The 27,935-nt window shown below is 40.9% G+C and overlaps 1 protein-coding gene across 1 annotated transcript in view; it reads right to left on the bottom strand.

Moving 5' to 3' along the window:
* The window catches only part of T265_06607 (hypothetical protein), a gene marked incomplete at both ends in the record, with an annotated part of 113,342 nt that overhangs the window by 45,600 nt on the left and 39,807 nt on the right, over positions 1 to 27,935 (bottom strand). Inside the window, 10 exons of the mRNA XM_009171911.1 lie at positions 4,319 to 4,459; positions 5,976 to 6,101; positions 8,439 to 8,579; positions 10,862 to 10,929; positions 13,221 to 13,329; positions 14,688 to 14,825; positions 16,734 to 16,807; positions 21,553 to 21,661; positions 24,207 to 24,347; positions 26,343 to 26,483. Of these exons, the coding sequence (XP_009170175.1) occupies positions 4,319 to 4,459; positions 5,976 to 6,101; positions 8,439 to 8,579; positions 10,862 to 10,929; positions 13,221 to 13,329; positions 14,688 to 14,825; positions 16,734 to 16,807; positions 21,553 to 21,661; positions 24,207 to 24,347; positions 26,343 to 26,483 (1,188 nt within the window). The remainder of the gene's footprint in view (positions 1 to 4,318; positions 4,460 to 5,975; positions 6,102 to 8,438; positions 8,580 to 10,861; positions 10,930 to 13,220; positions 13,330 to 14,687; positions 14,826 to 16,733; positions 16,808 to 21,552; positions 21,662 to 24,206; positions 24,348 to 26,342; positions 26,484 to 27,935) is intronic.

Genomic DNA, 27,935 nt, shown 5'->3' with positions numbered 1-27,935 from the left:
CATTTGTAGTCGGACATCACAAAGGCTGGTAGGACGGATCAATGAATACTTCACTAACTGTTCACCATATTTACGGAGGTATAAGAACAATGGATGTGATCGTCGATAAGGTTTGCTAGTCTAAATTTCGTTGTCCATCATGAACCTTCCACCCGGATTCTTTCGGTTGCTCTAAGATTGATCATGGGTAAGCTGGTTCTGGATTACCGCACTGAAGGAATTGCTGTGCAAAGCACGTGGACGATTGGAAATAAATGAGATTTTTTTGAACTGTTTTGTGTGCTTAGCTCACTCTTTTGGTACGAGGCAGTACCACTGGGTCCTCGAACCACAGAGTAAGTTGTCACTGATCAATCCTGCGGCACCTTATTTTCCTTCACGGAAGTTTAAACAAAATGTGCGAACATTAGGCCGATCATTGTGGGGCATTCGTTAACATGTCCCGCTCGCGTCAGTTATACCAAGTATGTGGAATAACAATCGCTTGTGTCCTGCCCGTGTAGCGTGTTTCATTCAACTGTAACTGTCAATGGCAAACTTATTTGCTCAGCAGCATAGCTGAGTAAGGAGATCCCACAGTGATTACGAATAGCAGCAAAACTAGTAAATGAGTGGCTTTACCAGAGGATCGCCATAATTATGCGAAATGGCTCCCCAATCAGCCCCATCCAATCGGCGTATCCGTGATTAGTGGTTATAGAGGAATGTTGGCGTCGCACTAATATGTGAAACATTATACAGCTGGCTGACTTTTTGGGATTTACATGCCGCATCACCGCAATAAAGAATCCAAAGCATGTTAGTTGCCGCAACGCAACAGGTGGAGCAACCTGAGAGCACTTTGATGTGTTCAGAAACAAGAGTACAAGCGGGGGGGGGGGTTAAATGCTCAAAACACACGATGAATTTATCTGAGTGAAAAGTGAACCTCACTAAACTAAGGCCAGATTCATGTAGCTGATTAGGTTCATCAAAACTGTGGCAGTCTCAGTCAGTCAGTTCTAGCACCACCGCAGATACAGCATACTAAGATACACAGTCTTAGGTTGACGATTGTTTAGATGTCGTCTTCGATGCACACTGCGTATTTTACCTAGTCTCTCTGTCTCACACGTTGTGTACGAAGACAGGTTAAGCTGCGGCGAAATATGCATTGGCAGAACAGATAGGGGCGTCCCAGAACGCGTCTCAGAACATCTGTTTCTTTATATGAGTAAGTTGACTGGTCGATCAATTGACAGCGTGCAAGCTGAGACTAGAAAAGCCTGCCTCATCGATCGCTGAACACGCTGTAATCACCGGACACAGATATGGCCCCGGTACAGTTTCACTCTGCAATGTCAACTCGAAAGTGTTAGTGAGGCTATGCTGATTATTCATTAACGCTCTGGCTTGACGGAATCCCTAAATTCTGCTCTGAACTTCAGAACCGGACGTGATTGGCCAGTGACATGACCGGCTCTATTCAACTGTTCTGTTGCTACTTATTCCTATTTGTGATGCCAACTTGGTGGTTTGTAGCATTGCAGCTGAATTATTATTCTTATATTTCGTGATCCAATTAGTATTAAGCGCAGGTTGGTTCCATTACTCTCATTACGTGAACTTGAAGTAGTTTACCTCAGTCATTTGGGCGAATGCTTGTATTAAAGGATGTACTCGGTGTGGAGTTTTCTAAGTTATTTAGTCAATCTGAACGATTTTTCGTTCCTGCGAGTCATGTTTTATTCAGCAGAAAGCAAGAGCACTTTGCGGTAGGCGATGCCTTCGGTTTTCTACCCCCGGGTTTGACGGATAACAGATATTAGTGTCTGCTGTGAATGCCAGTGAACCGTTCTATTCTGCGTAGATGGTCACATTTCATGGCAGTTTCCTCCACCACATTTACGGTGACCGTCATTCATCATGTCATATGAAAACTACCATCGTGGTTGCTCCAGTGGTCGTTGTTTCCTTCATGTGCCCCTAAATTGGCTATCCCCGTTAGCTATAGTAGATGCTGGTGTTTCCTGTCCAGGTCTACCTAAGAACGTTTGCCATAGGCTGGTCATCCTCATAATTCTGTGTACTACTATTTACTGGTCCCACACATGCGCATGCGCACATGCTTGCGCAAACATTTGGCTAGATAACCTTGCAGAACATGATCCGTGACCATACTAGATATATCTGCTTTCATGCATTATGAACAGAAAGACAATGCATCTTCAATTATGATTCAGTGCGTAACTCAGTTGTTCTATTTGGTATACCGAGGGGAAGATGGAGCTTTCTGTTACAGCTCACACAATCGCAATCAGGGATTTGTAAAAAACTTTTTACACCAGTTCAATGCGAAATATAGTGAAACAGTGTGTTATAAAGAAAACTCAAATTATAATCTTTAGACAACCCTGACACTCCTGTTTAAAAGACAGTGATTCTTCAGAGGAGTTTGTCCTTGTATTGATTCCTGTCATCCGCAATCAGTAGATCATGAACTATTGGCGCATAACTTTCCGTACCAATTCTCATGGGCACGCGTGAAGCAGACCACTTAAAAAGTACTAGCAGTCTAGTATTTTAGCTCATTTCTTTGATAGTTGAAGGATGAACGGCTTTAGCCTTCGGTTTCCCGTCAAAAAGAAATCACCCATAGTGACCGAATCTTACTCGGACTTTTACAAGATTATTACGTGAGTATCTGTCTTACTGACTTTGCCGCAAGTAGTAAAGTTTTAACCATGAAAAGTGACAGAAGGCACGCATACCTTCAGTAGCAGTTTCTGGTAATACTCCATTTAAATAGCCACTGTTCATGTTGCCGCACCTTTACTGAAATAATGAGCTTTTTGGCACTTGCTTGTGTTTGAGTATCCACCTCCTCCATAAACTGATCACTTTCCTATTACGACCGAAATCGATAAACTCTTAGAAGCAACTTGGAGAAAAGGTATTTATAGACTATCTTTTGTTTTTAGTTGAGAGTCACAGAGTCATAAAACCAAACAAAACCTTTGAAAATGCTAGAACTAAATGAGATGGATATCTACTCAATTACAGGTAAACTGATATTCAAGCACTCATATGGAGGTTGCGAGTGTTGAGCGTCCCTAAATCAGCGAAAAAACGTTGGGGATTCTTATTACTCCACCTGGCACCAAGGTGTCAGGTTTCATTATGGTACAATTCTACGGTGGGAGCTGCCATTCTTCTGGTATAAACTGGGCAGTTTTTCGAGAAACCACTTCGGTTGCTCTTGGTTCATTTTAAGTTCCTGTGAGAAAATATAAGCCGTTATAAACGTAATCTTAATTTGCTTAGAACAAACGCATGGTTCTTAAAAGTAACCTCAGTAGTGTACGTTTCGGTTACATTGACTTCACTGCAAATGCGAGCGTCTACAGGCCTGCTAAATCAATGTATTTTCACTTGCTAGTCCTATTCGGAACCGAGGGGACCGCATCGAGTCGCAGCTAGAATACACTGTTGCATAATTATCACAACAATTGGGGTGAAAATCGACGACCGTGAGACATAGTCAGCTGACTCCAAGAGCTCTACTTGAATCCAGAGTCCCGTCAGCTGTCGTCAGGCATGTATCAGACACAGGACACAGGGCAGAATGCTCATCATTCCACCTTTTAGTACGAGGTAGACGACCAAGTCAATCGAATTTCCTTGAATCAATAATGAATGCTTGTTTAAATCCTGCACTAAGGTCCAAAATGCCTGAGGGTTATTTCGAAACCGCATAGGTTTAGCTGCACATAAATATTGTTCTATACCTACAGATTATGGAAAACAGTATTTAGGTCACAAGTGCCAGTCTTCTCTTTCCATTCTTATTTACTCAGAAGATTCAAATTGTTAACGCATGCTGCCTGAGTTAAATGTCCCATTAAATGGTATTCACCTAGACCATTACCCCCAAACTGGATGCTGGAAGAATAGCAAAGCCATTCCAAATGTGGAAATCAGCATACTACACAGTGCGCCGAGTCCATTGTTAAAATGTGCCATTTTTGCCCACTTCGGAAGAATGCGTAGAACTTTTGTACTTTAACCTCCATTTAATTTCATAAGTTCTCTCCTATGCGTCCATATCAGTAGGCCTCGGGAACATTAAATGTGTGCGGGTCCTGTGTGTGCACGGTGTGTTACGATGTCATTCTATGGATCAGCGGAGTCTGTCCTAAGGACCTTCACCTAAGTGAACCGTATTCAACGCATCTTACACGTCGTTATAGTTAAAACCTAGTTTACACATTGATCCTCCATATCCACACTGACGGTCTTACGTAAAAACGCTACGTTTTGGGGTGACGCAAATACATACCGACACATTTATTAGCAGGATAGCTATGCCATGTGTATCCTTCTGGACACAAACAAATGTGGCTGCCATTTGTATTCACACATCGCGCTCGCGGGTCCGGACACACGGAGTCTGCTCCAAACAAGAGACACTCATCAAGGTCTGAAAGAGAAAATGAGAGAAAATAAACAAACAAACAAACGAATAAATGACTAAATATGGCTGAGTCACGTGCAAGTAGATGGTATTTAGTATTCCAAGTCCAGTGTGGGTGTATCACCACTATTTATCATAATCCAATTTATTGGGTGATAAGTATTATTGTATGTGACGTGAAACTGAAAGCGGAGTTTTGTCGGTGGTAAGTACCACCCAAATTCGCCTAGTTCGCTTCAAAACACAGACAGCGTCTTCTTACAAGCTGAACACAATGCGCAAACTAAAAGGGTCGCGATTGAATGATACACAATATGTGGTTCAACTATGATCATAGTTTTTACTCAGGAACTTTTCTGAATCACACATCATTCTTACCACCATGAAATCCCAACCTAGTTTGATGGAAATTATGCAGTTGTCGATGGGCCAGTGCAGTCAGCCTCCCACAAAAGCTGGTTTTTGACTAAGTGCGAGACCACAGATCATTTTGAGCAGTTTGCAGCTTCGAAGCTCTTGCAATTACTCTATAAACCACACACACATTATATATATATATATATATTAGGGGGAATGAGTACGAGGTCCGTTACTCTACTTCTCTCTTACAACATTTCTGTATGGCTTTCAACATAAGCCTTCTTTATTTTATTCGAAGCTGCAAACTGCTCAAAATGATCTGTGGTCTGCCTGATATCCAAAGTGGGTATTTGTTTTGTTCTGTTAAGCAAACGCTAGCTCCAAATTACTCATTGACTTTATAGAAACTCGTTGATTTTCCCTCCGAGGGTCCTCTAAATTTGCTGATTACTTCCTCAGCGGAGCTGTTCGTTTCAAGAGGCTTGCTATTTATATTCTCCGTGCATTGACAAATAATTATGATGACCAAATGCCAATAAATTTCGGGCAGCTTTAAGACTACCAATGGTGCAGCTACAATGAAACATTGCCTCTTCGTCAGAATCACCTTTAGCATATGAACAGCAACTAAATTACACACAATGAGAAAAAAATTCAGGCACTGGAAGAGTGACATTATTTTCGTGAAATCTTTCCCCATTATTTGGCTATCGCAGGTGCTTTTCCAGGTCATGCACATGAAACTGGACTCCAATTCCAAAATACCCGAATACTGCCGGCGCCATATCCGAGTTTCTTATCTGGCTTACACACCGGTCATGTTCTGATATCCATGAAGATTCTCGTGAACTGTGCAGATAATTGAAGCATTCGCGATAGTTTTTTTATTTATTTCGGTATGTCGATCCGCTAGACATTTGTAACTGAGAAGAACTATGGACTGTCGAAAGATTAAGAAGTAATGGTAAAGAACAGATTTTGAAAAAGTGACTCGACGGAGTGAGGTGATACCTTTTTTTCAACAGAACCAGTTGGTCGAAATTCGATATTTAGTTTTTGTTCACCGACTGCAAATGAATAGATGACTAATGCCAGTAGGAAATACGACATGAGGAAAGTCGTGCATGTAGGCCAAACAAAATGCATAAATTAAAATGCTTACCGACACAGGTTTGGTCATCAAGGTTCTTAAAGCCCTGTTTGCACATGCACATATAGGAACCGGCTGTGTTGACACAGTTCATATTATCCCCACATTTGGCGATTCCTAGCGCGCATTCATCAATATCTGAAGAGAGAAACAGAGTGGCATACCCGACTAGATGTTTGTAAACAGCTACATGAGTTGGCTAGTTATGGAAGTCTACGGGTTGCGTGGGAATACGAATACACGGTGACAATTATCTTGTAGCCCAGGTTTCCAGAAAAAACTACTGCACAACCAAGCATCCCTCGCTGGCGTTGAACTATACGAAAGAGTAGAATGTTGATCACAGTGTAGCGTCACTTGGATATCGGACGAGAGAGTCAGGACAACTAGAAATGAATCAGCCAACTTGTTCAGTAAGAAATTGTGTAAACTTATGAGTGAATCAGACAGTGTCTGATAGAAACGAGATTCCGCTACCTAAGTTAACTGGGTTAACCAAGTAACCCAGCTGTGACTGACTTCTTTGAGCAAAAGTTCGACCTTATTTAGCTGGATCTTCTCTATTTAGGTATCATCCGTAGTTAACTCTTGTGCTTCCAACACGGTTATTTATAAAACTGTGATCGAATCTGGCCAAGTCGCCTCTCCGAAATCAGAATAGCTTTATCGAAAACTACCATACGCAAAATCCCCCTTCAAAAGATACCGAGAAATTTGAACGATTAGTTCTGCGGCCATAAACATGATCTCCAAAGTTCGGGGGACTCCGAAAATAATCCGTTAGATTGGTGCCAACGTGCACATAAACCTAAACCCTACCGTGCGTTTTTTCGGTAAACTTATGAATCGATGACAGCTGATGGCTTTTCCGCAGTGTTGATTAAGTCCATCACAAGGGCTTCATGTCAATCCCATTTTTCATTAGGTATTTTTTTACTGCTACCTGACAGTTCAGTATGTGACTAATACATACGATTGTTGTTCAATGCTAAGTCAATAATTATTCGGACAGTCAGGTTTTGAGAAATGTTTGGTAGCATTCGTAACATCTTTCGATGGAACGTGAAAAAAACTGAACCTGAAAGAAACAGTACGTTAGATTATAACAGCTATGACGTTGGTAACTCAACTTGCAGTGAAGTAAATAAACCGACGACTATCTGATATATCAGATGCTATGTATAGCTTGAACACACATTGATATCAGCGATAGTACTAATTAGAGGAGGAAGGCGTTCACTGCGGAGTTACTTATTAGGAAACGCCAAGTGAACAGTTACGGGCTATTGGACAGGAAAGCAAATCTCTCATTTACATCTTGTTTACACAAACTGAATATCCATATCCTTGAACGTGTCTTTCCGAACTTTCCCTAAATACTCATTGATTATTGCTTGGGTGCAGGCAAGTTCGATTCTACAAATTCCGTAATAGATCTCACTTTTCAAGAGATTCGAAGCGGATTTACGTGAAAACACACTACTTGCATGCCCCATCAATAGTGCTAGCGTCGGGAAAAATATAGGTGGCAATGTTGGTTTTATAATTAAAACAGATAGTATTGCAAGGTTTTAAGTCTGAATCATACGGACATAACCGTTTTGAGGACCGTGAAGCAGAGAATGATATCATCGGAATGTACCTTGAATCGGTGCACGAGAGTTATTTACTGAACTCGTGGTTAGAGGAGTTGGACCGTATTTTAACCACAACTTTTACCCGCGCGAAGGAAGGATCCTAATTGTACTTAAAAATTTGTGTTCATAAACATTCTGGTTGCATGATTAACAATGGCAGCAAGAGAATCTTCAAAAAGCCAGTATTTACGATCATGCATTTGAACCCTTTCCTTTAATAAAAGTCTTCACGGTTCAAGTAGATCATAAGGTTGACATAAACTCGGGGACTGCGCCTACCTGATGAGCCCCAAGAAGTGCGAAACCGGTCGTGGGCTGTCGAAGAGTTTTCAGCAACCTTGTGAGTAGTTTCCTTTATGAAAAAGTCTTCACTGTTTGAAAAACCAAATGGGAGGGGAAAAGGCAGGCTTGCCAAACCCATTAGAGTAGTGAACATCTCAGGATGCTTACCGTACAGAAACCCAGATCAAAGACTGACACAACGTAGCATTTGAGGACCCTTTACGCTCCCACCTACATTGGTATTTGTTCTTATTGCCGTCATGATTTCCGGGAACTTTTGAATAGCGTATAGCGTAATTTGCCTTTGGAATGGCATACTTAGGATGTGACAAAGCATTCAAGCTTGGTACCGATTCATATATTCCACAACCCCTGTGGTGCCCTCAAAAACCCACTTTCCATGACCGTGTCTATCTACCATGAAAGAAAGGCAGCACAGAGAAGAACACTGAATAAATTTTAGCAAAAATATGTAAAACGAGAAATCAGAAAAAATAGCCATCATTTCAAACGAACAAAATGATAAACCGGAGAAACAACATTATATGCTACCTACCTTGACACTGTGAATATGGTGATGGACGTTCGAATCCGGGTGCGCATTCATTCAGTCTGATACACCGGTGACTACCAGCACGGTTGATGCATGTTTCTCCAGGGGAACAGGGGCTATCCATTTCCTCGCACTCATTAATGTCTGCAATGCACAGTTGTTCATTGATTTCAATGTTTACTTGATGCGTTGCAAAGAAGTCTTTAGGTAAATAGTCTAGATTTTGCTGGCGTCATCCAGTGCGAAGTTTTACCTACCCATTTGAAGCCAATATTCAAGTATCTGTGATTTGTTAAAGAACGCCGTAACGTTCTTGGGTTAAGTAAGTTGGGCTGTTGCTAATCTTCACCCAACAAACGAAGTCAATGCATGCAAACAAATGCACTCAACTAGCCTTACTCTTGGGAGCTTGCCAAACAGATCATTACAGAAAACCACTTTAGGCTGCCAGCCTACGTTCGCACATTTACGAGTAAAAGATCCTCAACATCGTCGAGAGCATAACTTACCAGTTAGCAATGACACTCTCCTGTCGTATAACTATAAATTAGTTACAAGCGTTATTATGAAGAAAAGAAAAGAAGTGGATGGGAAGGGACTTAGTGCAAGCCAACCATAGTCATTTCACATTCTTTGAATGCTGTTTCTGTTGCACAGTCGAACATACACTTTCTAATTGTCTCTCTGTGGATTCACCTGCGGCAGACTATACAGCTAATGGTTCTGAGACAGTCATTCTGAGTACAGTCAGTACTTCATCTCCATCCGTCTTTTAACAACGTGGATGTGAGAACATTCACATCTGGAGTTTGGTGGTTCTCTTCGATTTCCTTAGTCTTTCGTCTCTACCAGGCTCCACATTCTGCGCGTATGCTGATTACCAAATGGGACCTGATAATGCGCCGAGTAGAAATGTGTTCGAGAGCTGCGAGAAAATTTCGCTGCAATTCATGCATGACAAATGTTCCGCCTGATGTACATTGCGTGAACACGACTGCCGGTGCGGTACCGTACCGCTATTGTGCAAAGACGTGGTGCGCTCCGTCCAGTTCAATTGACATCCGACAGTGAAGCAGATGGAAGAGAACCCAGGACATGTTTCCGCAAGATTTTTAACTTCGGGGTATACCATGCCCTCAGTCGCCAAGCTGGTCAGCCATCGCGAAAAAAAGACAAGGAGAGAAGGGACACCGAACAACTTCATGGTTAGTGCTCCAAAAAGGCGACATTCGCTTACTCAACCACGCCGTCAGTAAACAAGTGCGAAGTAGTCACTCTGAGTTCACGGCTGGCGTGCCGTTGAAGAGCATCACTAAACCAGAACGCTTCGGTTATTCTTGAGGTTTATACTGCATAGAAGGCGTCTGCCGTCAACACATAGCTCAAACAATGGTTTGTAGCTGTTTGTATGTTCCGATTTCAGTTCAAGTTGACCACCCAATTGAGTCTCAGATGCCTTCAATTATATATTCAACTCTCCACCAATCACAAGCGTATCTATGTCTTTAGCCTTCTGTACCAAGGCACTCCAGGATTCACAAAAGTTGCCTTAGATGGTATGAACTAGTCATCTGGGGCGTATGCAGATATGATAAACAAACAATAATCTCGTTTCTGATACACCAAACGAGTCACACAAAGGCGGCCATCAGAAGTTATCTAACCAGGCAAGGACGGTTTTGTCACAAAAGTTGCCTTAGATGGTATGAACTACAGTCATCTGGGGCGTACGCAGACATGATAAACAAACAATATTCTCGTTTCTGATACACCAGACGAGTCACACAAAGGTGGCCATCAGAAGTTATCTAGCCAGGCAAGGACGGTTTTGCCCGATGACTTAGAGCGATGCCGACCTCTGCAATACCTACCGCAGCAGCAGCTAGATCACCGGAGCTGCTCAGCTGAAAGCAAGAGCACAGTGGAATGACAGTTAGCCCAACGACTTTAAATGAATTTGGATTTATGCTTCCGAAATGCGGCATACACGAACTGCAAGAAAATTCATTGTGCGATCAGGGCAGCTTATTGTCTTGCATGCTTCTGGATATGAGAATTAGAAGCACTTAGGTGAATTAGGAAAATTCATCCACCCACCAGCCTCAAAAATGATTTTTGTCTGCGGGCGTTCACACCACCGAATGTGATCGAAATAGACCATCTCGTGCTGCAAATTATAGTTTATGATATATAAAATGACAAAAATTACAGGTCTCGTAGACAACTAAGTATCCCATACGTCAGTATGATAAACTTCTAGACTATTATCCGAAGGAAAATCCTTGTTTACGAACAGTTTGCGTCGGTGGTTATTTAAAGAATTCCCCAAAAACCAGGTGGATAGTAAGGGATGGGTGAAGTTGTTTTGAAATAGGAAGTAGCAACCACAACAAAATTAATTACTGCTAATGTAATAGAAAACCCACCTATGCAAGTTTCATTCACGTTCTTCCATCCCTTTGGACATGTGCAGTTTTTCAGTTCGTAGTCAAATCTGAGGAGGTTAGATGTGAATTTTTTTGTGGTAGATAACTAAAAGAGTTATCACCGGAAATAGAAACGGCTAATTTACACATTCTATAGTTTTTTGTATGAATAGTTGCGATGTTCGCAGAATTGTATTTCCATCAGTTCCTCTCCCGTTCAGACAAGATTACTCCGATCAGTCAACACTGTGTGCGCCGTTGGACTAGTTGTGACGAGTTGGCCAAGTGCACTAATTGTGTGGTACGATAAAAAATGGGCGCTGATATTGTGATGCAACAGAAGCGAAAATGCAGTTCAATGTTTCCACGTTTTAGTATCAACTAACCAGATTACATTTATCGGGAAGGGAGAAAAATTACTCAGGTGTGTGCAAGGTGAATTCGGATTTTCTCTCCTGGGTGACGTCACTATTAGATGACTTTGTAATTTCCGGTCAATGTGTAAAGTGAAAAGGTAACGCGGACGCTCAGTTTTACCGGGTAGTTCCATTATATATGCAAGAATGTGACTGGCCACGAACTACGGATTAATAGGCGCCTAATGTTTTGTTGATTGTTTGGTAACGTAATAGACTAGAGAAAGAACTAGGAATATGGTGGTAGTTACAATCACGTCCATAAATCTATCATAGTCTTAGTGTGGTCATTTTCACGAAGACTGTTGCTAGAACATTCTGTCTCACCTTATATTCCGTGCCACAGTCTGTAAGCGGATCACAATGGTGCGTAATCAAGCTCGTATTATATCTCAAGGCTTCTTCAACTGTTTGAGCTCAGAATGAATACTGACCATAGTCAGAGTCATCCCTGGTGGGACGTAAAAACTTGTGCGACTATTTTGAGATAGCCTTGTATGACGCATCGTAGGAATATGGTGGCGATTCGAAGCCTGCTTCTCACTGGGATTGATGCCTTTTTTTGCCCAGACGACTAACTGGACACACCAGGGTAGAATTGCACTATGCTAAGATGTCCTCTGAAGAAAATAACATAACCTCGACTATAGATATTATTTTTCCAAACTGAAAGCCACATGAAAGTCGTGAAAGTCACAAGAACTTCGAATCGCCACAGAACTCAAACAAATTAGAACCGGTAGTCCAGTAAATTTGTAATGGCGTAAACAAATATTATTTTATTATTTTATTATATTATTACATTAAAAAACTAGTGCATCTTTCTTCAAATCTAGTCAAAGGCGAATTGAAAATTGATATTCAGAAGTATCTAGCTTCAAGTCAAATAACCTGAAATGAATAGACGTTAGAAACTTGTAAAGAGAGCAATTAAATCCAGTGCATGTTAGAAAATCTCCGTGCTTGGACAATCTAATTAGTCACTAGAATCAATGTGAATTAACGAAGCATTTTGGTCAGTCATCGGGAGATGCAAAGCCAAGCACACAGATGCCTTTCGATCGGTTTTAAAAAATGCCGTAAATTTTATGTGAAACAGTAAGACGTATTATCGTACGTTTCTGTGCGCACAATTGATCAACCTTATGTTGCCTGATCGGAATCAGTGGGCTTAAGACGACATCATCGCACATATGGGCAACCAGGAACAACAGTGGTCCTGATTTTATCAAATAAGTTGACCTCCACGTAAACGTTAAAATGCAGGGGTATTGGACAGAAGACTGGTATTTGGAATTACGTGTAATGATTCTGACGTTTCGGTTACGACGGTTATGGGCTTCCGCATGGAATTGTGCGATAAGAGTGATTACAATGGAGTGAAACATACGATAGTAGACACCTGACACCTGACTGCGAAGTTATCCCCTGAACAGCAACGAGTATTGTGAGGGCTTTGTGTGTTTGTGCCTGGTTTTCTTTTGTGAAGTGTGAGTACGTAAATATGTCAAGCTCACTAGTCTAGGTTAAGTGAGTTTCACTGCAACGGTGCGTATTTCAACTCCCTGCAATATTTTTGATTGCAAACGTCCTTGAGTAACGTTGGAAAAACCACATCTTATGTCAGATGTCAGTGCCTTTTTACAACGCACATGTGCCTTAGAGACAGGCAGAACGATAAAATCTTTCCATTCCTGAAAGATGGCCCTGTCGTTGGCCCAATCTAAGGCTGCTGTCTTTTTTTACTTTTCGTGGGTCAAATGTCCCAGATATTATGGGAAGCCCAGTGCTAACGCGTAAACTTACGATGTGTTACCAGTTAACGAGCAGCCGGAGAAGAACAATAACAGACCAATCACCAAAAACAAAGTTTAAAAATGGTAAAATATGATGGTTCGAGAAGTGACTACGTTTTGAACTAAAACGAATTGATACGCACTCACATTTGCGTTGGGTTACACGGAGAAGGAACACATTTATATCCGCCATCAGTATTCACGCACACCTCATCCAGCGCACAGTGGAACGATTTTTCCAAGCACTCATCAATATCTTCCATTCCTGAAAGATGGCCCTGTCGTTGGCCCAATCTAAGGCTGCTGTCTTTTTTTACTTTTCGTGGGTCAAATGTCCCAGATATTATGGGAAGCCCAGTGCTAACGCGTAAACTTACGATGTGTTACCAGTTAACGAGCAGCCGGAGAAGAACAATAACAGACCAATCACCAAAAACAAAGTTTAAAAATGGTAAAATATGATGGTTCGAGAAGTGACTACGTTTTGAACTAAAACGAATTGATACGCACTCACATTTGCGTTGGGTTACACGGAGAAGGAACACATTTATATCCGCCATCAGTATTCACGCACACCTCATCCAGCGCACAGTGGAACGATTTTTCCAAGCACTCATCAATATCTGTGAGCAAAGATGATAAATGGGGGGGGGGTAGAAAGTCCTATCCAGAAAAACTGAAACAACAGCGTGGTCTGTCTTTTCAGAGCGCAGTAATCTCTCAAACCGGTGAATGACGAATACTAAAGGTGTAATGTTTGCTGCTTCTATAGAGCAAATATAATTAATATGATTCAGGATTATGATTGGTACCGTGGTAAGGATTACGTTGAGCTTATCCTGTCCGATCAGTGAAGCCGCATACACAGCGGCCAAGAGAGAAGGAGACTGATGTTAATGTTCCAACACATGGAAACAACTATATCAGTTTTCAGACCTTAAGATTTATGGCCTAAAGAGTTGCCCATATTCAATTTCTGGCTTCTGGTTAGGTTGTATCTGGTTCGTTTGGGTAAGGAATTCGCAAGTGACCTCATTTGTTTTGCACTGATGCATGTTATGATTATACACACAAAGTTGGCAGGCGCGCACACTGCGTGGGTCATACGAGGAAGTCTGTTATGACTTCTCGTTGGTTCTTCTTCCCATTCCATAAAAGTGAGTTGCAGAACCACTTTTGCCTACATGTGCATTAAAACAGGACAAATCGTCTCTGTGGGTATCTCCTAAATGTAAGTGGAAAAGAAAGCAGTAATTGAGCATCCGAATGTGTGAAGCGGTAGTCATGCTCGGACGATTCTGTAGCTCTTTGCATTGTCCAAGAGGAGAGATGGTTCAACGGTAGATGTCTTAGAGAGATCAGGATTATTGTTTCTTTACAGAACAAACTTCACCTCATCAATAAAAAGTCAAGACGTCCGAAACTAATGATTCACCTCTTAAAGCTGACATCATTCGGGCCAGTGTGCTAGCGAACAATCGGAACTCCAAGTCACTAAAAATCACGAAGTTTTTTAGTACTGTTTCATGTGTGCTCAGTGGTCCCAACACACAATGAAAGATCTCTTCAGACTCGCAACTTGTCAGGAAAACTGGAATTCGAATGGAAACTTACCTACACACTCCGTCCCGTTCGAATCGGCCCTTTTTCCATGGACGCAATTCATCTTTTGCTCGCAAACAAAATATCCTTTTTTATTCACACATTGTTCCCACGGTTTGCACAGGTTACTTACACTGCATTCATTTACATCTGAAATTCAACAGAAATAAACTTTTGCTTTTTCTGTGTTTGAACAGTCAAATCAACCTTTAATGATCATGTTACTTTACCTACTAGAAAAGCATGCAGAAGGGCAAAAGCAGAAGTGACTCCATCTATGGAGTCATTATCTACTGACAAAAAAGTAAAACTTCGGAATGATGAAGCAACCTTGTGCTGGTAAAATAGTTTCACCATTTCTAATGTACCACAAGAGAGTGGAGTTACCCGATTGATATTTGGTCATTCACTGAAACCTTACAGTGGCAATTAGAAATAGGTAGACTGGTTATCAGCACCAACTTGGGACAGTCCGTTGTATGAAAACTTCCGAAGTCAAAACACTACTCAGAGTAATAAGGTGCTATTATCCGACGTTTCCGTCACCATGGGCAAACATTTTCAGGGCATTCTACAATCCTTTGAATAAGTGTCATTAGCAGTGCCTTTTGGATACGCTATCACGTCTTCCAACGTGGGTGTTTGTATCACTGCATATCCGCGTTACCTTTCTCTAAATTATAATAATAAATGAATAATTGTTCAGGACATTATTGAACAGTTGCTTGAAGGAACTGACTTAAATCCAGAACACGAATTTCTGAAGATACCATCACCCTGTTCGATTTTGAAATATGAATATTATTTATTATTATTATTACATTATATTATTATTATATTATAATATTATTATTGTATTATTGTTAATATATTAAAGATAGTAATAGTAATAACGGTTGGAATACAGTTTGGGCCCTATCACACTATAGTATGAAATTTATGACGAAGTAATTTCGCGCATTCTCCAGTACTTAGGCAGTCTGAAGGGTGGAAAGCATTAGGTTCTTCCAGGTCATTCTCACCTTCCTGATACATTGCTTATTTGTTTTGTCTATTAGATTATGCACGTAGCAAATTTCTGTTGAATTCTAACGAATTTTTGCACATGTTTACGCCCTGGAGGCGCACTCAGAATTAGTGTCTTACTTAAGAATGTAGACAAAAATAGGTCAGAGGCAATAAGTATTACCCAGTGGTAAACTTTTATGTGAAGATCAAACTGCGTGTACATACAGCTTCCAAAAATTGACGCCCTTTTTCGCCAGCGAATCTTGGTTGACGGTCAAATCTGTATGCTGTTTGCCAGCGTACAGTGCATACGTATGTACGTAATTCACTATTACTTGATATATTCTTCTTGTGCGCAATAGTTATTCTCACCAAATCGTTTTGCTTTAGTCAAGGGGACAAACTAGCGACAGGACATTCGGAATGATATATATATGCCATTTAATTTAGCTGAGCCATCATTCACACAGCTTTTAGCAAATTATAGGTGGTGTCCTGTGTGTATCAATGCCTTAGATTATTCTGATAAATGGACTTAAACTTGCCAGATGCCTTGAATTTAAGTTGCGAACAAATATGGTTGTGAAGTCAGGAACATTAATTTTTTTCGCACACGATTCGACACAAAACGAAAATGCGGCTAAGAGTTTTATGGTGTCCAACACCTCCCAGTAAGTCAGTAAAGATGTGGTAGCCGTTCAACTTCGGAAGGATACGGAGGAAGGATTTCCACCCGTGCAAGGGAATCAGGTCTCAGATGGTATTCACTGATTCGCCTAAGAATAGGACATTAATGTAAATAGTTGAAAAGAAATGTGAAAAATTATATTCCGCATATGTCTACGACGTATACTACTGACAAATTCCAGAAGTTTTATCTTGGCTCATTATGTGAACTCCACTACACGCAGATTTCCCACACAGTAGTATGACGTTTGCATTTCTTAAAAAAAAACTCAACAAACTCTGGTAAAATCAGATAGGAATTGGAATTTGGAAACAGGCTGGTTCTAAACCGTCTGTCATATCACTGAAAGACCGATGACTTACCATCACATGATCCGGTTGTCACATTGAATACATAGCCTTGTGGACACGGTACACAGTTCCCGTGTTTGTCTCGCCTATAAAAACATATATAGGTGATATGTGCTAAATAGCTTCCACAGGGGCGACCAAACATCCTACCACTTTGTAAATAATTGGGAACGAAGTATCTTCTCAAGTCGTGAATAGTTTTAAAATCTGTAAGCAACCCAATCAATCGCCGTTTTGCTAACAAAGGCTTGGAAGGAGAAAATATTTCGGACTTGCTTTAGGTCATCTCTGGCAGTTGTTAACTCCGAGGTCGTGTGGGCTTCCTCCTTTCCAGAGTATTGTTGAGCGCGTGCAATGTTGAAGCCATTCATACTACGAATATCACTGGGATGTTTGATCGAGATAAATAATCCGATTTGTTCTGCCGAATAAATCGGTCCGATTTGTTGGTCTGTTACAAATCAGTTCACAAACCTATTCTTCATACCTAGTCAAGAACCTCTTGGAAGTGGGCTTCCTCCTTTCCAGAGTATTGTTGAGCGCGTGCAATGTTGAAGCCATTCATACTACGAATATCACTGGGATGTTTGATCGAGATAAATAATCCGATTTGTTCTGCCGAATAAATCGGTCCGATTTGTTGGTCTGTTAAAAATCAGTTCACAAACCTATTCTTCATACCTAGTCAAGACCCTCTTGGAACAGGGCTTCAGTAGTCAGAAACGGTATTTTGGAGATCCAATCCTGTAGTGGCTAACAAAGTCGAAATTAATAGTCCCCGGCATTCCGAATGCCTATATTGATCAGTTACAGTGGGCAACTGTGCCGCAGTTTTGCCGTACATCAACTTCAATAGTACATATACATATATGTATATATAAACTTTTGCTTGATAACTTCATAGCAAATGGCTGCAACACATTTGTTTTAACCCCACATGCAGATATCCACAATTCAGGCAGATAACAAATTTCAATAGTTACAACTAAAACAGAAAGGCATTTTATCTGCAATTGGCTATCCCCTATCTTTAATTTGCCTATAGTGGCAGGAAAACGACCGTAGCTGGACTTGTCTGAACAGGTGACCACAAATCCAACAATCCATTCAATTTGAAAGTGAAATACTGAACCTTAGTGCAAAATGTTACCCACCGAGAGTGGTCTTTTTTAGATGACAGATGAATGACATGAAAACCTTATTAATGTGGTTAGCCAAAGAATGTTTAATATAGTGGTACGTCTGTTGTGATTTGCGTGACATCTGACCTTGAGACTGAATTGTCACTGCACACTGTCGTGTTGGTGTCCAGATATCCTTTGGCAACATGCAACTCTTTTTTACTCACCCTGATCATAGCACAGCATGAATCTCCGGAATTTGGCAACTTTGACAATCCCTCAAAAGTTTGGTTGAGGTACATCAGAGATACACTTGTTATCAAAAAAGTAGTGTCACGTTAATAAGTTCCTATCCCCTCACCTTGTACAAATTTATTCATTTCACCTTGAAGCATGAGACAACTAAGTGAATGGTTGTCTTCATGACTGTGAGGCGTCTTGGAACCATGATTACCTTGAAAATGCGATCCACCAAAAAGAATACACTCAGCCCACTGCCTAAATTTTAGATCTGATCATCCATTAAGTACAAATAGTGTAGTAAATCAAAAGATAGCCCATATAACGAAAAGCATTTGCTGTAACACATCTGATAAATAGATCGTTCATTTTAAAAGGTCCCTGAGAAACAATAATTATTCTACAGATTTAATCGCAAGCACCCTTCAGCTACCCAAACCAGGCCGATGACTGAACCAACTGATATGATACGGTTTTCGAGCATCCACCACTTATCTTCCAGTTCCAACTTCTTCAACTTAAGAATGGACAACGCATTGCAGAGGAATCTGGCTCATTTTATCCTAGTGACCGCACCAATCATTCCTACAAAACAGGTTGTACTGAATGTGACTTTACACTGGACATTCCAATAGACGAATGAGCGTTCAAAACACCGAGAATAGACAGAACTCTCCATCTTGAGCGTGTGACTTATTTTTCTCGACCAGTTGCAAGCAGCTGTGTCATTACTTGATTGGGAGGTCTCCACAGGCAGGGCACTGGACCGACACAACCAACATAGTTACCGGATCGGTGTTCAGGGCATCGGACAAGCCTCCCGAATCGCCTCTTTCCTCGCCTGATTAGAGGTGGTAATCTAGAACCAGAGTTCAAACCTTGGCAAGGCCAATGGAATGAATTAATTCTAATAAGAGCGAAGCTTAAGTTCACTGTTTGTCCAGTTCTGTGTAGACTCACCACAATACTTGCCCTTCTCAATGCACTCCCTTATACAAATTCGAAATTATTCCCACTTTCCTAACTTCACTCGTTTATGGGTACAGCCTTTCTTGAAAGCAGAAAGAATTGTCATTTTCGGTAAAAGCGAATTGTGTTTTGTACACAATGCTGACAAGCAGCTGCATGCAATTTCGTTTGTAGATGAAACGTATGCCCATATACTGCTCTTCGAAAATTGTAAAGTATACTAAATTTCATCATTTGAAAAAGACAACTCACATATTTTTCTGTCCCATAATGGCGTTCGTATAATGCTTTTGAATGGCAGTAAGCAACTAATCAAAGTTTTTGATGAGTATTTCAGTGAACACAATCACGCAAGATCAGTAGGTGGTACCTAAAGTCATACCTATAGCATACATAAACTCTGGGTGAGTTACAGATGGCAGCAGCCGCTGTAAGGATGCCCATTCAGAACTAATCTTGTTGACAGGGGAATGGAAGAACTCTCTTTAAACCAGTCATCAGACCCTCATAGATACTGTGACTCTAAACATTTGAAAATATAAGTAAACTAGACCAACATCTTGAAACGATAAAAATGATAAGGCGGATAGGTCTATCTGTCCGTGAAGCACCTGCAAATGATGGTAGACTTTGCAAATATTTCTTTATATCTCTGAGCCTGGTGACAGCATCGAAATATGGCATCTTAGAGCAACTAGTCAAGTGATCTATTCGCAGCCGTTACTTATCTAAAATAATTCCCAGAATGCCACATTTCATGGAGACCAATGCATTATATCAGGGCGCATATTACTGCCTAGCTTTACACTATATTTCTATTGATTGTGATGTAAATCTTACTTGTCTCCCCATTGGCTTGGGCAAACGGTTTTACTGCCGTAATCTTGATTAAGCTATATCTTCATCATTCATCACTGATCATCCTGATAACCAGCAGGTGTTTTGTAAAGATAGTGGTGTTCAGCTCCGTCTACCGCAACAATGTTACATCTTTAATGGCTCCAGTCAGCGGCTGGAACTGCTAAAACTGCTAAAACTGCACGTCGAACACATGAAACTGACCTGCTAAATTCATCCACTGGTTCCACCATGCCCTACGAAATATGTTTCTTAACCACAAAAAAATACATGTTTGTTCCATTAACCATCATTACTCCACTTTCCTCTCTCTACACACCTGCGTCTGAAAATGGCCTCTCAGTTGCATCTCTGCTTATACTGTCATCTCCTCTGCACTCGTCATTGATCACCAAAGCACATTCAACCGCATAAGTTAGTGAGTTTTCTTGACGGTGACGGTAACATGGTTAGCTGATTGCATTTTCGGGTTTCGTACGTCAGAGGAGTACCACCACCGTGATGGCATTGGTGAAAACCCATATTTACCAGAACAAAATGTTTGAACTCCACAAATTCCGCAATGAACGCTGGTGTCGCTTTTGCTTGCAAAATCATTTGACACCACTGAACGAACAGACATTCAAACGGGCCTTGGACTCCCTAAAGTGATCTTTGTTGAAGCTGTGTTCTGTTAACAGATTTCGTCAATCAATGTAAACGTACCGAAGACCTGCCATCTGCCATGTCAAAAGATCTGATTCAAAACTAATCTGTCTCTGTTGACCGTTAGGTCACTCAGTGTTAAGAGAAGAGAGGAAGGGGACATTCTTAGAATTGCGAGACCAGTCAGATCCATGTGGCATGGACATAGGTTGAGTGATCAAAGTTCGCGTTTAGGAAACACAGCACAGATTCACCAGACCGGATTTAGCAGTATTGGATTACTAAGGCGTTTGAAATGAGGACTTAACTAGTTTCACTGACGTATTAAAAAGGCGAACGAAGTAACGAATAAGTGACCAAACTTTTGGAAGAATACACTAGTGCTAAGGTAATGAATGGGGCTGCGTTGTGGAGAAGAGTTCACCAATTCACAGTAATCCGCTTGAATATGGTCCGCACCGGCGACCATAAGAATGCAGGTAGTTAATGCTGACGCGCAAGATGACAAGTAAATATCACCCAACCAAATTTGAATGTCGCGAAAACGAGAGTTACTCACACAGTTGCTTCTACACCATGGCTATGATCAACTTCTGTTGTCTCCACTCTTAAGTTACCTAAAGGTTCAGATAACATCCAAGAAGTTTTTCCCGACGGCAAAGAGGATGACCCACTGAAGTTTCTTACCATACTTCTATAGAAATTTAGATTGAGACTCTTCATCCACGAATATTGCGGGAATTTATTAAGAAACATAGACGAATGCTACAGACGGAATACAGAAAAACTAAAACCGGAAATATATTGATGCATGCCATAAAATTTGCTAGGTGAAGTATTATGTAGCAGGATTTTTCGCCAATTCAGATGCAGGAAATTCATTGTCACGTCGATGATTGAACGTATTAAAACGCTACTGATTCTTAATTTCACCTCTTTCGGAATCTGGGCAAAATTAATACAACGGAAAAACATGAACAAGTTAACAAGATACTAACCTTGCTTTCCCCGGACATATCTGATCAACGCACTTGTGCCCACCGCGTACGTTGATACACAACATGCCTGGACCACAGATGTTCGGATCAGCTTTGCATTCGTTAACATCTGAAGAATGGTAAAAGTTCACCAAAAGTGTAATTTCCATGGCTATTAGAGATGGCATTATAAGCTTCTACTGTCAGAAGTAAGAAACACATCAGGTGAGCATTCCAGAACTACTTAAGCTTTTGAAAGTCTTCTAAAAAACCGATTAAGATCCTAAAGAATATCAATAAAATTCCGGTTGAAAAAGTAGTAGAATGAATCATACACAAGCAAACATCCAGGTGGCCCCGAAAACGGCGCAGTCGTTCATCGTTAAACCTAAACATGTTTTATCTGAATTAAAATAGCAATGTAAAATTTAGTTAAATATCAAATCGGCTACGATTTGTTTGGTCAGTGTCTTGATTTCTGCCATCACCATGGGCAAATCAATGTTTCGCAGCTAACCAGTCTCCGACTAATCAAGAGGTAATGCAGATCGAATTAAAAGGTCGTCTAGGTGATGCAATGATGTGCGCTAATCGAAATACAGCTAGATCTGCTTTTACTGTCGAGCATAGTCGAGTAGTTAGTTGAATACTTAGAGCCTTTAATGAGTGACTGTCTTCATTGGTGGCAACTCCTCAAGTAACAGACAACAGGAAACTAAAGAATTACCTCACCCAAAACATCTTCGAAACAATTATGACCACTTGATTTATAGTTTGATTTGTATTCTTCCAAAGCTAGTGTTTACTGTTCACTGACTCATCTCGTTTGAGGTAAGGAGCTTCAGTTGTACCTTCATCTGATTTATATAATCGTGTACTGTTCAAAATTCTTCGGAAGTCCTAATAAGGCTCTTTAACAATCATGTACTACTGAAAGAATATGAGTGTAGTGTCTGGTCGAAGGTCGAAATCCGTCTCACAGCTGATGGAAAGTGATTAGGGTACTTATGGAATCACTTTGCAGTACTTTGCCATCACTGTCTAATAATATATAACTGTTGTTCAAAAGAACGCCCGGGAAAGTGTAAGAGGAAGCTTGAGAATGTTCACTTTCCCAGAGCCTTGTGCGAATGAGGTTATCCATGAGTAGCATAAACTGCAATACTACCAGCTTCAGTTAAATCAAGCTACTAAAACGCACTATAACCCTGTAAAAATTTTCACTTAGGCGACTACATTAGCGAAGGTACTTCGATGAAAACGATGCCTAAGTTTCATTTCAGTGACGGTCTATTTGCAACGTCCAACGTGTACAGCTGAGGTTTGATCCGACAGTTCGTAGCATAGGGTGGATTTAATTACTTACCCATTATAATTTGCACAGTTGCTCTGATCGGTCTATGAATGAACGTGTTCAAAAACACGTCCAATGAGAAGTCACAAGAATTCACATACCTTTCTTTAGGTTATTTATATTTCTCCGAAGAACTGCCTCACAGTGTCTTAACACATATTTCAGCCACTGACGATGATTTTATTATCGCATGGCGGTTTTAGTAAGTGGTGCTCAACCAAAAGCTCGTTTGTTTGTTGGTTTGAGAACGAACAATATCACTGTTTTTTTGTCTCGAGCATCCATTAATTAATTAGTTAAAGGAAAGTGACAAGCTAGTTTAACTTCCATGAATATATCTAAATAACCAGCGGTGATTAACCAATCAAATGAACGCTGTGTCCACGAAAAGATCAAATGATTTACAAAGTGCTTACTGCCCTGCTTGTGTTAGATGATGCTGTAGGCCTTCAAAGGTTCCGTCTTCCAACTACGATTATGTTTATCATTCAGAGCAACAGGTAGCTTATATTCTTCTAACTCCCAAAAAAATTGTCAGGATACAACGAAGTTTTTAGATCGATTCCCAAGATGTTCCAAACACTTAATTCCCATACACATTGTTCTAAGGCGTCCCAAATGCTTAATGTGAACGGCGGTGCAAGTCAAGCAACCCAAACTTTGATTCCACTTGATTTTGACGTCCGCTATCCGTCTGAGCTGCGTTCAATCACTGCGTAAGCAGTGCTCTGTCATGTGAGCCGTCGATGTAGCCAAAAAGAGGTTCAGATAGATTTCTTGCTGAACACACAGACTGTGTTTAGAACCAAACACCTGAACAATTAATATCAGCACCGGGAACGACACTGGATGTTCATAGGAGAATTCGATAGACTAGTTTGTACGATTTGTAAAGAATAAGTCCTGAATCCCCAGATTATTTGCTCTGTTAAAAGTCTACCGGTAACCGTGATAATCTATAGGCACCTAGGCATCTGCATTCTGAGAATCGGGCAGAGTGGACAAAAAAGGATTCCTCCAAAATGGATAACCCTTCCTTTCAACAGAACAGAAGCACCTGAAATCGAAAGATGGCAAAGCATGTTTGGCACAAATTGTGGCCTGAAACAAGCTACTTTTTGTAGTCCCGACCGAATTACCTTCTCAGTCATCATCAGCCTCTGGCTGCGTACTAACCCATACGTCTATGGTAAACGTTGGACAACATTTCGGGAATTGAGCTTGGTCCTAACAATTTTAAACTGTGAGAAAATAAGGTAAATCTGAAAAAAAAACGGTACTCCAGGCCTAATGGACGGAAAATTTTCCTACTTGCACTTACCTTCACACTGTTGTGTTTTGGGATTCAACACGTAACCGAATCCACAGGGAACCTGTCGGACACACTGAAATGATCCGATTATATTCCGACACTGTTGTCCGCTGTGACACGGGTTTCTTAACACATCGCATTCGTTGATATCTGGATTGAGTCAAGCAAACAGAAGATAAGAATGACATATCCTGCAGAAACTCCCAACAATGAACAGTCGTTCCTCTATTATTTGCCTGCGAAGATCACGGTCTTTATAAGTAAAAATATTTTGCTTCCCAATGTGACATGGATCAGAACTATGCCTTAACCCTCATCCTCAGAGAAGGCACACCCAACTGTGTGGTATGCATTCTGCTGCAAACAAACGTGCAGATGATAAATAACATGTACCATGGAGGGGACCGTCACAAACGAGATACTTCGCTAGATTCTTCTTCTGTCTTCTGTCAAAACTAAATTCATGTGTAAATGCGAGTGTTTGCTGAATGCAGCTGGCCCTGCCAGAAAGCATCCAGTGCGCACTAACCATTAACTAACTCGAGGACAGAGGTTATGTGCAAGTCCTATAGGAGGTCTTTTTCCTAAATAAAGCCAGATAATTCGGTCGGCATCATGCGCTATCCGCGAACTTTTGATGACACCATTTTGACCTTAGTTTTTGAAACTAATCATGAAAAAGTTTCGGTTCACTGTGATTAACATCCAAACTCCTGCATATGGCGTCTCTGTCACAGGTTTCTTTGTTACATTTCCACCGAAGCTTTCTTATTTTATCCACTAGAGAAATCAATTTGGTGTGATAAGAATAAAGAAGTAGACAAATCCTTGTACCTTTTCACTAATAGTGAAATGACCGGCTGAATAAATCAGCATCAGTGGGAACCGAAACCGACTCCCAAAAGCTACTTGGAGCTTAGAAGTCCACATCTGAGGAGATGGTAAACTCAATCCAGAATGCAAAAGAGGAAGTTATATGCACGAAAAATGACCTATTTAAAACAGCACATGCCATCTACACGAAACAATTGATCTCTTCAAAAGCAGTTTGAATGCGCAGCTTGGTTTGGGAAGGGCGGAAATGATAAGGCCATGGGTGTCATATGCTACCCAATGCTTCCATTTTAGACACTAAACTTGTATAATATGGATTTTACTGTACTTTCGATTTCCAGAGATTTATATCGACGGAATGCTTCCGGTCACTTACCTAATCATCCACAGTGAACGGAAAGATCTGATCAATGAGAGCACGAAGTGATCAATTAAGCTGATTTCACTTACGTGATGGATACCTGGTGAATCCATCAAGTGCGTCACATCAAGTGCACCATGGAAATATTAGACAGTAAAGAAGACCATTTATGGACTGCAAATCTACATACGCCGTGAACAGAAATTCAGTTGATTTCAAAATGTAAAGTAACACATGTTGGAGAAGAAAAACGGGCAATTATCCTACAAGCATCATGCTAATTTGCGGTTAGTTAAACCAGATGAACCAAGCCAATGTTTTGTGATCCTTCCCTCACCGAAGTGAGAAACAGCATTCTACACTTGTCCAGTGTTTCGATCATATTTCTTCATATAATCTCCATGTAATATTAGCGCCAATTTAATGGAGTATAGTTAAACCAATACAAATATAATAGAATTAAATCGATAGGAACAAACCAAAGTTAGGCGTATATCAATGCTGAATTCGATCGAAAATATCATTCCTGAAGCTCAAGAAATACTTTCAGTTAGGTACCGCAGCTTGAGTGTTTCAGTCAGCACTGAGACACACCAAGATCAGGCAATGCGAATAATATTGAAAGACTCAACTGCACTAATTCGGTGATTCATGCAGTCCAACTTAGATGGAGTCCTACCATTCGCATGGTCTAGTTTACCAAATGACTCTTAGTTTTTGGAGCACCAAGTTACGTGACAGTTCAGTTATCACAACAGTTCATTGCAGTTTCGTTTCTCGAAACGATGGACTCATCGAAACAATTTCAGACTGCCCTTAAGTGTACTGATGTAGCTAAAGATATAGTCAGAAAATGTTATTCTCGCAGTACGGTGGTTGCTCACTTAACCATGAGTCCTTCACTGATGTCTGTAATTAACAAAAATGGGATACATACAAATATTACTTACCAACACAGCTGCCATCTTGAGCCATCGAAAATCCGGATGTGCAGGAGCAATTGTACGTGCCTGGTACGTTTACACAAGACATGCCTTCACCCGGACATGCCTGACTGCCGTTCACTAAACCCTCCACGCACTCGTTCACATCTGTAATGTGGAATTGATGGAGGGAAATGTATGAAAGCCATAAACATTCATTCTGTATGGTAAGCCTACAATGAGTTGAAAGTCAAAGCTTGTCACCTGTGTTGAAGTCAATTCTTCCAAGTCAAATACAATTCTGTTAGCGTGTTGAAACTATTGAGCTACAAATAACAGTTGCAAATATTTTTAGATAAGATGTGGAGTTTGTCCACAAATAAAACGAACCCAGTGAACCTAGAAAACCATCCTCATCTTGGTTTCGGAAGGAGATCTTATCGGGATGCATATCTTAATCATCTGCCTCACTAGAGCAAACGTGTCCGTTTATGTACCGGTTCAGTCGATAAGGCCAGGGCAGAAAATTAAAATGTACCTTTTTACCTGTGATGATAATAGAAACTTGCAGGTAATTTTCAACACGAGTGCTGCCAATCGAAGTGATCGCACCCATCCAGGGATCCCATCTCCATTGATCAAATCGAATGTGCACAATATTAACCGCTAGCTCAGGACAGTTATGAATCAAACTTGTGGTTGATAAATAGACTATTCCCTTAATCCTGGAGAACTAAAGTCGGCAGACCACTTTTGTTTTGGGACGAAAAAAGGATGCTTAGGCAACCATAATGTTACCTCGCCCACTAAGGCACTCAACAGTCTCCAGGGTCTGGTTGAAGAAAATAAAATAACTGTTTTTCAAACCTGGTTTTAGTTCTATGCTAATCTTCCGGAAAGTCAGCCATTTCTCAGGTAAGGTCACAGTTGTGTGCGTATCCGACTGACCCAAACATCGAATGGAAACGTCTCTCAATCGGCACGTTGAAATGCGGTGTAGTGACAAGATTCTCACGTGTCCAGGACCGATTTTAGCAAACCGTAACAAGCTCACTATGGTGAAGCCTGTTAAATTCGGTCGTGCGCCAGCAACTGTTCTCTGGATAGCATGGCAACAGCAATGCCGTGTTCGCCGATCTACTCCATGGTTCAAGCTAGACGGAAGATGGGATGCTAGTGACGTGATCGGCCTGCTTCTGGTCCCCAAAACGGATCAGCGCTACGTCACAGTCGAATTTTTAGTTAAATGATTCATCTAGCACTGTCAATGATGATGATTGTATTGTAGTTGGAATGCAAATGAAAATGCGTATAGGTTTAATGTTATTACCGCTGGCGTACAGCCTATAACGTGCAAACTTTTGTGGAAGCGTGCGGCGAAATGGCAACGCACTAGCGAGTAAGCGACGTGAACAGGACAGGCCGGCTGCGCACATTATTTGAGCATTTTTTTCTGCGCATGAAGTCCTAAGAGGATCGGATGGAAATCTCAAACCCACTGGATTAAAGACCGCTCAGAATCGCAACACACCGAGGCTTACTATCAATAAGATGATGAAGGAGCAGCAAAACCGATCGTTTTTATGGTACGCAAGTTCATTGTTCGCTCCCGGATCATCT

Source organism: Opisthorchis viverrini (genome assembly GCF_000715545.1).
Source record: "Opisthorchis viverrini unplaced genomic scaffold opera_v5_139, whole genome shotgun sequence".
Classification (NCBI taxonomy): domain Eukaryota; kingdom Metazoa; phylum Platyhelminthes; class Trematoda; order Opisthorchiida; family Opisthorchiidae; genus Opisthorchis; species Opisthorchis viverrini.
Note: the sequence above shows the minus strand (reverse complement) of the source record. Positions and strands in the feature narration are given on the sequence as shown.